The 11,205-nt window shown below is 40.4% G+C and overlaps 1 protein-coding gene across 3 annotated transcripts; it reads right to left on the bottom strand.

Annotated features, from left to right (window-relative positions):
* Positions 1–5,962: 5,962 nt before the first annotated feature.
* Positions 5,963–10,944, bottom strand: lrrc8db (leucine rich repeat containing 8 VRAC subunit Db). 3 transcript variants are annotated; one of them, XM_026159287.1, is made up of 2 exons: positions 10,398–10,944; positions 5,963–9,299 (listed from the first exon to the last, which is right to left on the bottom strand). In XM_026159287.1, the coding sequence occupies exon 2, from the start codon at positions 9,295–9,297 to the stop codon at positions 6,742–6,744; it is 2,556 nt and encodes an 851-aa protein (XP_026015072.1). In that variant the 5' UTR covers positions 9,298–9,299; positions 10,398–10,944; the 3' UTR covers positions 5,963–6,741. The 3 variants fall into 3 exon arrangements, with proteins under 3 accessions (XP_026015072.1, XP_026015073.1, XP_026015071.1); XM_026159288.1 differs by lacking the exon at positions 10,398–10,944 and adding an exon at positions 9,614–10,378; XM_026159286.1 differs by lacking the exon at positions 10,398–10,944 and adding an exon at positions 9,432–9,607.
* Between the last annotated feature and the right edge of the window lie 261 nt (positions 10,945–11,205).

Below are 11,205 nucleotides of genomic sequence, written 5' to 3'. Positions count from 1 at the left end.
CTCTCTCCTCACACCATCCTTAAGTATGTGTACTAACAAGACAGATGGAGGCCAAAGATGCAGACAGATCACATCAGGACATCTGTCACTTTATGGCAACAGCCTCCTTAATAAGTGACAAGGCTTCCTCACCCGTGGGCAGATGATGGGGGGAGGCGGGGGTTAGTGTCTGAGCAGTGGCTGTGGAAAGCAGCCGTCAAAGTCATGCAGTGCCCCCTTTTTTTTAAACAACTTGTTCCAATTACAGCCAATCACATGCGATATGTGCCCTTGATTATCATCCTGGGCAATAGACATCAAAGCTGCCTTCTATGGGTGCTGACATGTGGCTGTGCAGTAATTAGTGGACTTCACTGGAGAGAGTTTCATCACCAAATGTTTTCAATATACTGAATGTCTTAATTTGCAGGGAGGAGGGGGGATAGAGGGGTGCATTCATGTTGGGAGAGAATAATGCCCCACAGAAATAATTAAAGCATAATTACAGCTCATCAGCTGTGCAAGTGCTCACAAAGTGCCGTCGCTGAAGATCTGCCGCTTTCCTCGGGCTATCAGACAAGGAGCAGGCCACATTCACATCCAAAACTCACAGCACAGCCCCAGTTGGACCAAATAGATCCTTGTGTCTTATTACCAGAAATACCACCAGGAAAATGACATAACAACCCAAATTCAAATTAATTTATCTTGCTGTTACACTGGTGCTTATTATCCTCAATAAACACCTGCTATTGCTGAGAATATGTTGTCTGCCAAGGACAAACCAGGCAGCATGCATCAAACCAGGAAGCCCAGAATGCATAGCAGGTCGTTAAAGCAATAACTTGTCTCCTCGGCTGACGTGTCAAACTCTATGCTCTGTGCAAGACGGAGATGCACAGATTGAGGAGCCAGTCAACCTTTTAAATTGACATCATGTTAGCTCTGTCCCCAGGATGAAGCATGGCTATGTCCCGTGATGACCACTTCATACAAATATGGCTGGCAGTGCAGTCATGTAAGGAGCAAAGTGCACGCTAAGTGTTTGTGACGAGTACTAAGGCCATTGCTTGATCCCAAGGAAGTAATGAAGGCGGGACTGTAGGCCATGTGTTTTCTCCATCCACCTGATGGCAGACTTATAACAACCCGGGTGTCAGGCCGACTTAAAGTCATGCATCCTCTCTCTGCTGCTGCGCTCAGAGTTATCGTGACATATGTTTACCCCTCCCAGCCCAGAGCTGAGGATCCAAATGGCACAATGGTTGCCTTCAAGTCTGCTCTGATGATGTTATCCGCCCTCTATGTAAATCTGTGTTCATGTGTGAGTGTGTTTGTTTGCATGTGTGCATGATCTGTACGAATGCCAGGATAAAAACAGATCGCCCTCTAGAGGTGAAATACATGCAGAATGAACCATAAAATCACCATAATGATGCTGCTTCAAAAAAGAACATAATGGTAAACTGAAACTCTGCTGTTAAAATGAAAATTTACATATAACACATAATATGTTGTAATAACATGTTTATTATACATTATTTACATACATTTTTACGTTTTTAGTATATGCATCATAACATAATAAGTCGATGAGCACACCAAGAAACAGTTAAATCACAAATCACAACAATAGTCACCCCAAGAACCTTTATATTGTAAGGAAAATGCCCTACAATAATAAAGAGAGAACCCCAACATTCAGAAAACCCCCTATGAGCAAGCACTTGGTGACAGTGGAAAGGAAAAACTCAATTGTAACAGGAAGAAAACTCCAGCAGAACCAGGCTCAGGAAGGGGCGGCCATCTGCCATAATCGGTTGAGGGTGAGGCGAGTAAGACAGGACAAAAGACAAACTATGGTAGCGAGCAAGGAATGAATAATAACTAATGATTTAATGCAGAATGTGGTATAAATACAGAAGAAAAACTCATTGCGGCACACCATTAGAAGCAGCCGATGCCTTCTGTTTACTAAATCCAAATTAGGACGTGGTTCCACAGAAGTGGGGCCTGAAAGCTGAACTGAAAATATGTGTTAATTTACCTGTTATTGGTTTAGTTAAATAAATGCATTCAGCTTATATCTAATTACCTGTTATGGCATCAAACATTCAGGAACTTTTTGTAAAGAATGTTGTATAGTACATATATGACAAATGCAAGAAAAACAAAACGCCCCTTTGTCATCATGTAATAACCCCTTAGTGATTCACTATATCTATATTATATCATTCAAGAGCATGCTGTTAAACAGTGTCACCAGTTAGTAAAGGTATTAACTGGGACAGTGACCAGCTTTCAGCAAGAACCTGTGTTGTTTTCTGTTTCAATCAGTTTTGATTAGTGATACAATGCTTCACATTGGTATCGATATTAATACTGATATTGGTATCAGTCCATTACATGACAAAATTACAAGTTTGGATATCAGAAGTAAAACGGTATAATCAAACAAAGATCAGGGTAATCAAAGATAATCAAATAAACTTTGAATGCACTAATGGAAGCTGCATCTCAGGCACAGAATATAAATGATGCTTGGAGCACAGATGTCTAACTCATAAACCATAAATAAAAGCTGGATGTTACACAGAGAGATTTTCTGATTACTTGAAGCCTCAAAGACAGTATCTCTATCATTATGTTTTAAAGTCAGGTGTGATTAAATGGTAAATGGCCTGTATTTATATAGCGCTTTACTCAGTCCCTAAGGACCCCAAAGCGCTTTACACAACATTCAGTCATCCACCCATTCACACACACTGGTGATGGCAAGCTACATTGCAGCCACAGCTGCCCTGGGACGCACTGACAGAGGCGAGACTGCCGGACACTGGTGCCACCGGGCCCTCTGACCACCACCAGCAACAGGTGAAGTGTCTTGCCCAAGGACACGACGAAGGAGACTGTCGAAGCCGGGGCTCGAACCAGCAACCTTCCGATTACAAGACGAACTGCCAACTCTTTGAGGGCTTTGAGGGCCCCACTGCATGGTCATAGGCCTGCACTAATCCCTACTTTAGCATCTTGGGAATCATAATTTACAAATTAAAAATAATGCTGGATTGAGTAAGAGTTGAAACTAGTGACTGAGACCATGAACTCATCAGGATACTATTTACTTTACTGTACAGTCAGCCTGTGTTGGTCATTAGAAAGAACATTTGTTTAGGGCACTTTCACGTTGCTATCACTTTTCAGACCCAAACGATGCAATCATGTTTATTTCTATTTTCACAGTCTATAGTTGTGTCCACAGCTTAGCTCTTTAAGGGAGGGGGAAAACAATGTATTGATTGTGTATTTGCATTTGCAGATGTTCAAGGTTGTGATATCAGTACCAACAGACATGAAAAGGGGGGTGTCGAGCCAGCTGTAGTATAAATAAACCTTCATATATCAACATATATCCACAATGGGATGCTTCCTCATCTGAAGGTTTTTTTTTTAATATTTTTAGTTATATTGTAGGAGGCTATATTTTTGGATTTATATTCCATATACTACCCTGTAGCATTGCCCTGCTTTCATGACTTTTTGGAACTGACACAAGTTGCACATCTTAAGTAGAAAGCAAAATTAGGCAATTAATTTTGTATGCCTTAAACATGAGAGTCGTGCCTTATTGGTGCTCTAGAAAGACAAGCTGAATGTCAGGAAAAATAAAACTTAAAAATATAACATGTATAAGATAAAACTGCATATTAATATAAAATAATAAAATGGGCATGGAGCATTGTCATCGTAGCACAATGATCTGTGGCAGTGTGACATGATATAGTTCTGTGATATAAGAAGGTCTGTTTAACAGAGATGCTGAACTCATTTAGCTGGACCACCTACAATCCTATTTAATTTCAACTGGACTGGATCAGGAAAATACTGAATGATGACTTCTAAAGTTTGTTTTTAACCCTCTTAATCAGGGGCGCCACTAAGGGGGGCCCAAAACTTGCTGGCCCTACCAGTGCCGCCCAGTTACACAATTTAGAGATGATAAATGACACAGTTTTTGTTATTTATTAGTAAATTAAGTGCAAATCACTACAGTTTAATTTAACTGGCCCATGTTATTGTCTGATAAACATCTTAGAATAATAAGATAAGATGGATGTTTGAAAGCATATCCAATGTAGTAAATACTACTTGGAAAACAAAAACACACGTAGGAACAAATTATTTCCACAAGGGGGCAACACTACACAAGAAATGTATTATTATGTAGTTTCAGAAAGTCTTCCACATTTCCAATGTTTCTTTATAGTATGAAGTGTATCACGTTTGACACCAAATTAAATATTACAGATAGATAGATAGATAGATAGATAGATAGATAGATAGATAGATAGATAGATAGATAGATAGATAGATAGATAGATAGATAGATAGATAGATCTATTTCATTAATTTCATCCTGGATAGCTTTGGCATGTTCTTCCTGTTATGAATCCTCTCCGCCTTAGCTTCCTCCCACAGTCCAAAAATATGTCTATTAGGTTAAATGCTCATTCTAAATGGGCTGTAGGTATGAATTTGAATGTGTGAGACTCTTTCTGTGTTGACCCTGCAATAAACTGGTGATGAATGTAGTACAGGGGTGGCCAATTCCAGGCCTCGAGGGCCGGTGTCCTGCAGGTTTTAGTTCTCACCTTGTGTCAACACACCTGAATCACATGATTAGTTCGTTACCAGGCCTCTGGAGAACTTCAGGACATGTTGAGGAGCTAAATTAGCCATTTAAATCAGCTGTGTTGGTTCAAGGACACATATAAAACTTGCAGGGACACCGGCCCTCGAGGCCTGGAGTTGCCCACCCCTGATGTATTACATAGGCATTACTGGTTTTAACAGAAACTCTGTTAAAAAGCAGAAGGTTGTCAGGTAAAATGTGACTGTTGCCCAGGTGTGTGCAGGTGTCTGGTAAAACAACATGTCAGCAGTTTTCTTACTGGTGGATGAGGAGAAAAACCTGTTCTGGCTAAGCAAAGAACAAACAAACAAAAAGAACAGTGAGATATGAGACATCAAGGCTTTCACAACACAAATATACAGAATAATTTCTCATTTTTGTGCATAAAAGTATTGCAGTGCAATTTTATTATAATTTCTAGCATTTCATAATAGCAATAATAACTGTATAGCATTCCTTTATTATGTAACATAGCGCATTTTAGAAACAGGTTTACAAAGTGCTGTGCAGAAAAACACAGAAAACACAATGTAAGTACACAAAAAATACATGAGAAATATACTGATCAGAACAGTACAACATAACTAGACATAACAGTTAAAGTAAAAACAATAATTAAACAAAGCATCTTTGTGATTTGGCTGAAAGGAATATGGTGTCTATTGATTAAAAAAGAAAAAAAAAGATTAAAGACTGAAGCAGTAGCAAAAGAGGTTAATGGAAATTTCAACATATAGGTGTACATCTTCAAAATGCACGATAAGCCTAAAGAAGGTGGAATATGCTTAATGAGAATATACAGTTAATTGGGGTTTATTGGTTAGTGGTAGTACATGAGGAGGGTGAATAACAGAGAAGGTAAAGACTCAGCTTGTTGTGCATGAGAAGTGAGGTTCCTGACACTAACAGTTTTGAAATGTTTATAATAACAATATAGATGAAGTTGAGATTTTTAAAGGATTCAAATCACATCCTCATTTACAGTCTCCATGATAGATTTGGTTTTGTAGTTTTAAGCACATCTCTGTAATTGTAACTGAAATGCATTGAAAAAAATCCAAAAAGCGATGCCACTTCCCATAAACGGCACCCTGTTATCGCTCGTACAGATTCGATTTGAAAGTAGAGATAAAGTGCTTGATAAAAACAGTAAAACCAGTGAGCTCTGTTTATTATCCAGGAAAATGACAACATTGCTTCTGGAAAGAGATGCTTCTGTTAACTTTAAGTATTAAATATAAAATGTTTGTTAAAAGGGAAAACAGCAAAAACAACAGAAAATAAATAAGGCACACACAAAAACAAAGAAACTAACGTTATCTGATTAAAGTGCTGCCATTTTTGAGAAATAATACTTTTTTTGTGAGAGTTACATGAAAAGATTGATAGAACGTATTCATGCTAAATATAGAGCTACAGTTAGCTGAGCTCAACATTAAAGATTAAAAATACAGAGAAACCACTTTATTTTGTTCAACAAACAAGCTGAATACTGTATGCTACTTATTTAACTTTAAATATGCATGGATTTAATTTCATGGTCAGTTCACAGATTGTAGCGGTTTCCCCATTTTTCCAATCTTTTTGCTAAGCTACGCTAAGCTAATCATCTCCAGGTTGCAGCTTTATACTTCATTGTCAGATCTGGCTGGAGATACATGCAGGCATCAATCCTTTTAATCTCACTCTTTACACAAAATACTCATAATAAAGTTAATCTTAAAAAAACTAACAAAGTAAGTCACAGCAGTAAAAGGGGTACACTTTCAATAATATATTTTTTCCCATTAATCTACTATAGATGTTTGTGAATACTATGATTAAGAAGTATAAGGTGTTTGAGGTGCTGCTATGCATTTACAGTAACTAAAAATAAAAGGAAAGGGGAAAAAATCAAGACAAGACACAAGCCATGACATTTCCAGTGGTACCAACCCTGTATTTGCTATGTTTACTGTGTATAACCCTAAAAGCCCAACATGTGCACTAGCTGTTTTCTAGCACTAATGCACTTAAAAAACAAAGACTTGAGAGAAAATGGCCAACATTTGATGTCATATAGGATGTAACTACCGTCCATCACTTAAACATTTACATCCATTAGCAAAAGAAACACTGGTTTCCTGATTGATGCTCTCTTTTACTTCAATTGGAAGTGAGTCAAAGAGATGATCCTCCACAATCAGGCAGCTCCTGCGAAGGAGGGAACACTGACCGAGCTGAGCTGGGAGACGCTCCAGACAGTTTCCCTTCAATTCCAGATGTGTGAGCTGAGAAAGTTGGCCAATTTTCTCTGGAACAGAGGAGATACAGTTGTGGCCAAAGCATAAAGTCCTTAGTTTGGTGCATTTGAACAGTTGCTTGGGAAGTGCCTCGACTTTGTTACCGGTAATGGCAAAGTATAGGAGGTTCTGGAGAAAGCCCACCTCTGGTGGGATTACCACTATAGAATTATGGCTAACATCGAGGTGCCGCAACTTGAGAAGTGTGAATAATGGTGAAGGCAGAGATTCCAGCTTGTTGTGTGAGAGATAGAGCGACTCCAGGTTTTTAACATGGCTGATTGACAGTGGAATAGTGATGATCTTATTGTGCCAAAGTTTGAGACACGTTAGTCTTTTCAGGTGCTGAAAGCTGATGACCTCTTCAATGGTGCGAATGTTGTTGGATTTGAGATCAAGTTCCTGAAGGTTGTTCAAACTGAAGATGGCGTGAGGGATTCGTTCCAGTTCACAGTTATGCAGTTCCAGTTCTGCAAGGTTCATCATTTTCTTCAAACTGTTCAGCACTAAGAGCTTTGTACCATCATTATGAATAACCAACTTTAACAGATGTGGTGACAGATCGGTTATGTTTGTAGGGATCTTTGTCAGGTTGCTTTTGAGGTGCAGAATCTTTAGGTGCCTGAGATCTCGCAGAGACTCAAGTCCAATCAGTTTGTTGTTTTCGGAGTTCAGGTTACCCACCAAATAGAGTTCCCTTAAATTTTTCAACATGTATACCCAGCTAGGAATCTCTGCAACATCTGTGAATTTGACATGAAGGCATCGGAGGTGATCACGAAGGAAAATGAAAGCTGTCTGCTCAACTTTGGCAGGACAGTGGTAGAAGTGCAGGTCCTGAAGGTTTATCATTTGTGAGATCTTCGCTGTTATTTTGGCTTCTGGGATTAATTCTAGTTTCAGAATTTCCAAGTCAGTGAGATCAAACACAGCATCCGGAACTCCAGATAGCATGAAAAGATGAAGTTCCAACTTATCTTGAGGATTGCGCGTCACATGCTGGCGTAACTTGTCAAAGGTCCATTCATGGTTCAGGCTGATTTCGCGAAGTTTATTCTCACTCACCTCAGAGAGAAAAACCCCAAAACGCTTTGAATACAGCTGGTCGTATTGATCAACCATGTGGAGGAGGAATGCAAAGTCATTTTTAACATCAGGAATGTCACTGAAGCTGCTCTCCTCTCTGACCTTTTCAAAGGAATACTCTTTGAGTGGTCGCCGAAAAAGCCAGAACAGTGTGTATATGCAGATCACGCCATAAACGCATATGAGAGCAATATAACTAACAAGGAGCTTGTTTAACATAAATGCCATGTTATGTGTACAATGGAACTTGGTATATCCAGTCAAATGCTTTATTTCAGGCTCACACACATGGTCAAAATCTATATAAGCAACAAACGTCATTGTGTAGCACAGGATCAGAATAAATTTCACAGTTTTGATAACTGTCTGTATGGCATAGAGTCTATAAATCAAATCACTGTCTTCCACATGAGCACGGAATTTCCGAACTTTCTCAAACAGGGCCTTCGCTTGCTCGCCATCTTTCTTGTCCAGTATAGTCATGGAGGGAATTTCACTCACAAGCTTTTCAGCAGAAAAGGTAACCCCAGATTTAGTCAGCACCGGAGCGGACTGGTTCGGACTTCCCTCCTCGCTACTTGTGGACAGATGTTTCAGGAGAGAGGAGGCCCTGGCCAGCCTCTGCTTGTTCTCTGACGAATCCTCGCACGCAGTCTCAGACAGAGCTTTGGTAGTCCAAGGTGATTCAAAACACTTTCCCAGTATGGAAACAAAATGTTCTACTTTTGAGCTTGTTTTGGGGTATTTGAACCAGAAGTTGCTACTGACCATCAACACAATAGTGTGAATTAGGGCAAGGTATGGGAAATATTTTGAATACCAAGGTAGGGCGACATGGTAGCACATCTGGTTGACAAAAACATACTGCTGAAAATCCAGCTTGGTCCTGACGCCTGTAGGATAGGGCTGTCCGATGGTAGCTGGCTGTGTGAAGTGAATGGTAGGCGTGACGCTATCGGGAGGCCTTTTAGCCATGAGAGGAGCAGCTTGCTCCCCAATGGCACTCTCTTTGTTCCAAAAGCCATTGGTTGGCTCTGGTGCTTCAGGTTCCAAGAAACCCCCGGACCGCTCTGGAGTTTGCTCCAGAATGGGAAGACAAACCACTTGGTCCTTAGTTAACTGCATCGTTCCAGAAAATATGGCCAACATCAACATGACAATACCAAGATAATCCATGAAGACATCCCACCATGGCTTCAGTATTCTGTAAGTTGGCTGGATGTCATTCAGGGAGGCTACTTCTGTGAGCGTGAACATTCCTGCAACAGAAAACAACTTTAGTAAGAAAATGTGCATAGAATTATATAACAGTTGATGTTTTTGTACTGAATTGTTTTCACATAATGTCTCGGTCCATAATAAACCCACACATGAAGGAGTCTTAGATGTACCTTGTAAGCTGTTTACAGATATCCTCATCCCAATGGTACTCTGTAAAAGCGTTCCCTGACTTAAAGAATTAAAGAAATTGGGGAGGTGACATGTTGTAGATGTCACGCTGTAATGGACAATTGCAATTTAACTGGTCCAAGTGCAACCTTCTAACCGTTAATCCTGCCTTTTGTTCACTTACATTAAATTGACTCCACTGCAATCACATTTATTCTCGTAAAGCTGGATCCATTAGGGGTTTAGTGAAAAAATGCACAGCTAGTATCCCTGTCTCAAATTTCAGCTACAGCTACATTTCTCAGGAACATTTAGAGCAGACTCAGAGAAGACAGCCTCTTGGGATTGTAGCTTTAGAGAGGAGCCAACACTTGAACTGACACATGATCTGAGATGTCAGTGTGCAAAACAAACGGTGCTGTCTGCAGAGCAGCTGTAAATCCTAAGCATCTATTGCGTCTCTTTTCTGTGCCTGGTTTTCTCTGCACTTTACTCCGTGACACTGTCATAGTGGCTCTAGAGAGGCTCAACATGCTGAATACTGTTTGAGCACTGAAAACACGTGATACACAAACAGCTGCTTCGGTGTTGCTATTTAAAGAAAAAAAAAAAACTAAATATAATCGTTTACCCCTACGAATAAATCTGTTGTGGTTAAAGCATGAAGGTCACTGTTTTCCATGGGGCTGCAGAGCAGGCTGAGACCGGCTCCAGCAGCAAGACGCATCCATGCACTCAAAACAAGGGGTGGGGGATGTACGTGACGCCTTTAAACGCAGCACAAAAAATCTTCGGCTGCAGAAAATCACCTTCACATTAAAACAGTACACTCCGTGCAGGTTTAATTCTCTGTCCAGCTCCACTAAATTTTATAACACCATACAGCCTGCTAACGTTATTGAGCCAACGCACTGCGGCTACATTTAAAGACCTTAGATGATTTACACTCAAAACAGCCGCATACTCACCTTCAGGGAGTCTGATCCGGTTTTGCGGATGCCAGCAGTACCGAACAACGCCTCTTCTCACTTGCCATGTTTCCCTGATGAGATGAATCCGTCCATTCTTCGCACTAGTTCAACCGTGGGCCTGCCGGCAGAGCTGTAAGCAGCTTATCTGACTACCCCTACTCGGCTTCAGATGGTACGGTCCTCTGCCTCTGACTGGGCGAAACAGCCCGGCACGGCAGCACCAGCTGCTGGAGGTGAACACCGTTTGTTTGATATGCTCGTTCACCGGGGCCGGACCACCTCAGGACTTTGCACCAGGTCCGCGAAACTGTGCATTTTTTATGCGCAGGTGAAATCTTCCCTAATATTGCGCATGTTTTCTGTTCCACATCAGGACCTGATACGACGGCACAGAGCGTTTTGAAGCCCTTGTTTCAATTGACAGCAAGTGCAGGATGACCCACTGAAGTTAGGGACCGTGGCAAAAGTGCAAATGCCACATTTAAAACTGGTTTACCAGAAAAGTGCAAGAAAACACTCAATTTTCTGATTGTCAGCCTTCACTTTCAAACGGGAACATGCGAGCCCTTTTTTATTACACCTTTTAATTAATAAAAAAATCTTTACTGACAGCTGCAACCAAGCCCCCTTTGTTTACAAAGGCACATTGCATTCACCAAAAGGAAAAAACGTGACCACATCTTGTAATTACAGCTTACAATTTATGGGTAGAAGATTTCATGGGCTTGTAATTACTAAATACCATGTGATAACTGTGAGATAAGATTTCTTTCATTTTCCTTTTTTTTTGTAGATGCAAAGCATT

This window comes from Astatotilapia calliptera, chromosome 23, assembly GCF_900246225.1.
Source record: "Astatotilapia calliptera chromosome 23, fAstCal1.2, whole genome shotgun sequence".
NCBI lineage: Eukaryota > Metazoa > Chordata > Actinopteri > Cichliformes > Cichlidae > Astatotilapia > Astatotilapia calliptera.
This window is presented reverse-complemented; position numbering and strand designations above follow the sequence as displayed.

Bases quoted from the DNA above. Each gene is read 5' to 3' on its own strand.
- lrrc8db (XM_026159286.1), bottom strand. From the start codon at position 9,459: ATGAGGATATCTGTAAACAGCTTACAAG. The intron at 9,300-9,431 runs GTACATCTAAGA...TTTCTGTTGCAG, and splicing joins ATCTGTAAACAGCTTACAAG to GAATGTTCACGCTCACAGAA.